The sequence below is a fragment of the Anolis sagrei genome, chromosome 3, assembly GCF_037176765.1.
Source record: "Anolis sagrei isolate rAnoSag1 chromosome 3, rAnoSag1.mat, whole genome shotgun sequence".
Lineage (NCBI taxonomy): Eukaryota > Metazoa > Chordata > Lepidosauria > Squamata > Dactyloidae > Anolis > Anolis sagrei.
In genome coordinates this window covers 9799665-9801915 of record NC_090023.1, presented here as the reverse complement: position 1 = coordinate 9801915, position 2251 = coordinate 9799665, and the positions used below count along the sequence as shown (strand labels likewise).

The 2251-nt window shown below is 43.5% G+C and overlaps 1 protein-coding gene across 1 annotated transcript; it reads right to left on the bottom strand.

The window, feature by feature from the left end:
• Positions 1 to 1122: 1122 nt before the first annotated feature.
• Positions 1123 to 1710, bottom strand: LOC137096549 (aquaporin-11-like). Its single transcript, XM_067466216.1, has one exon. It carries the CDS (start codon positions 1708 to 1710, stop codon positions 1123 to 1125), a length of 588 nt encoding a protein of 195 aa, XP_067322317.1.
• Between the last annotated feature and the right edge of the window lie 541 nt (positions 1711 to 2251).

The window sequence follows — 2251 nt, the reverse complement described above, 5'->3', positions numbered from 1 at the left end:
AATAGCATATTAGTATTAGTATTATTAGTATTATATTGTATTACATTATACTATAGTAAATATTATATGTATAATACAATATATTTCATTCATGGACCATCTGCATTGCATTGCATTATATTATTAGCATAGCACAGGACACAAGATGGAAATGTCCCTTGGCCCCCTCTCTCTTCACTCTGGTCTAGAGTGGCAGTTGATGCTGGGGGGAGGGGTCCCCAACTTTTTCCCCTGTTTGTATGGCCATGTTCAAGAAGCATTCTCTCCTGACGTTTCACCTGCATCCGTGGACACAGTATATCATTTGAGAACACAGAAATGCTGGACCACTCTAACAACCAGACTACACAGAGAAGCCATTGAAATCCACATGCATGTGGACAATTTCAACAGAAAGGAAGAAACCATGCAAATGAACAAAATCTGGCTACCAGTATTAAAAAAAACCTCTAAAATTATAACTCACTGGCCAACACATTTTGGTGCCTCAAAATCACAATTTTTAGGAGTATATTTGACCTACTGCTTCCAAAAATGGTACCGGTTTCCCCCTATTCACTTTAATTTTTGAGCTACAGAACATATGCCATATACCAGTCACCATCTGCTCGCCCATAGATTACCATGATAACCATATCTAAAAAACTAGAACTGGTGCAGTCTATCCACTGCAATTTTTTGTAACCAATCTCAAGCCACGGGGAGATGCGGGAAATAATAATAACACAAGGTATTAGCCTCTGCCAAAGCGTGCTGTTGCCTCACCAAACGACAACATTCCCTAGCACTGAGCCATGAAATTAAAGTGATATCAAACTGCGTTGATTCAATATAGATGTACCACAAGTCTTCTTCCTCAGATAGTCAGATAATCTTGTATGCAGTTAATGTAGAAGGCCCCATCTACACTGATCGTGTAATGCAGTTTCAAACCAGTGTTGATGAAAGTGGTTTCACTGTGCAGATGATTACATATGAAATCCTAGAACCAGTGTGAGGCCTGGATGGTGATTACACAAACCACAGAATACTGATGCTCCTTAAGGGTTTTCTTCCGCATGGTTTTGTGGGCGTGCCGAATTGCATTAAATGACCAGTGTAGACAGAGAGAAAGGAAGATGTTCACAAACCTGCATATATCAGGGAGGTCATGGTGACGGCAAGCACATTGGCCCTGACACGGATTTCTTGCTCCTCCGATTTGAGCACGGTTAACTGGAACATGAAGGCAGAGACAAGCTCTGTGCCAAAGGCCTTCAATAGGCCGGTCTGGAGAGGATGGCTGCAGAGATGGGGATCGGCGAGCAACTCAAGGATGCCTCTTGCCCAGAGCACATCTCGATAGACTACGGCTAAGAAGGCGCCGAAAAACTGGGCCACGATCTTCACCACGCCTAGCTTCATCGAGATGCCTTTCCGCAGGACATTGACCAGTGTCGTGGTCGGATTGCTCGGGTTTTCACTCAAAGTCAAGTAGAAATGGAGGGCGACAAAGGAATAAATATGGCCCAAGTAGGCCTGGGGTTTGGGCTCCATTTCGACCAAAGGGCGCAGCACATTAAAGCCGGCGCATAGGTGGAAAGTGGCCAGCATTTCCAGCAGGAAGAGGCGGGGCCTCAATGCGGTGACAAATTGGCGGGTCATGCGCCTGCCCTCGGTCACAATCATCGTGGTGGTCCCTTGAATGACAACCAACGGCGTCTTTTCCATGATGAATTGCCACTGTAATGTTTTCCTCTTTTCCCCAGTGTTTTGGTTCCCTTGTGGCCAAACTCTTCCTTGTGATGCCACCTCTCACTTCTCTTGTAGTCCATTTCCTTTTGGTTGGGAAGCTTGATGCCGTGGATTGGATCGAACATTTCCCTTTGCCTCCATCTCTCTCAAAGCATCTCCTGTTATTGAGGAATATGATGCCTATTGTTGTGTCATAGGTTTGTCAAAGTCTTTCTTTAGACACCTTACTCTTGAAAGGACTTGGGTTGCTCCTTGTGGTCAGTGTCTTCAATGAAGAAGGAAGAAATTATCTGCTCTTTTCCCCTTAAATAATGGTTATGTCACTAAACCTGGGCCCCACTGAACTAAAGGGACCCTGCTGCCTTCTGCCAAATGCTTCTTAAGGCAATTTATCGCCAAGTTTGATTTAATTGTGTGTTTTAATCTTGGCTATCTTTTAAAATCTATAATATAAATGGATTTATGGCCTAACCAATCCATTTTTAACTATGAATTTTAAACTTATGTCTTGCGGTTC

Coding starts and splice junctions, on each gene's coding strand:
- LOC137096549 (XM_067466216.1), bottom strand. CDS start 1,710: ATGGAAAAGACGCCGTTGGTTGTCATTCAAGGGACCACCACGATGATT.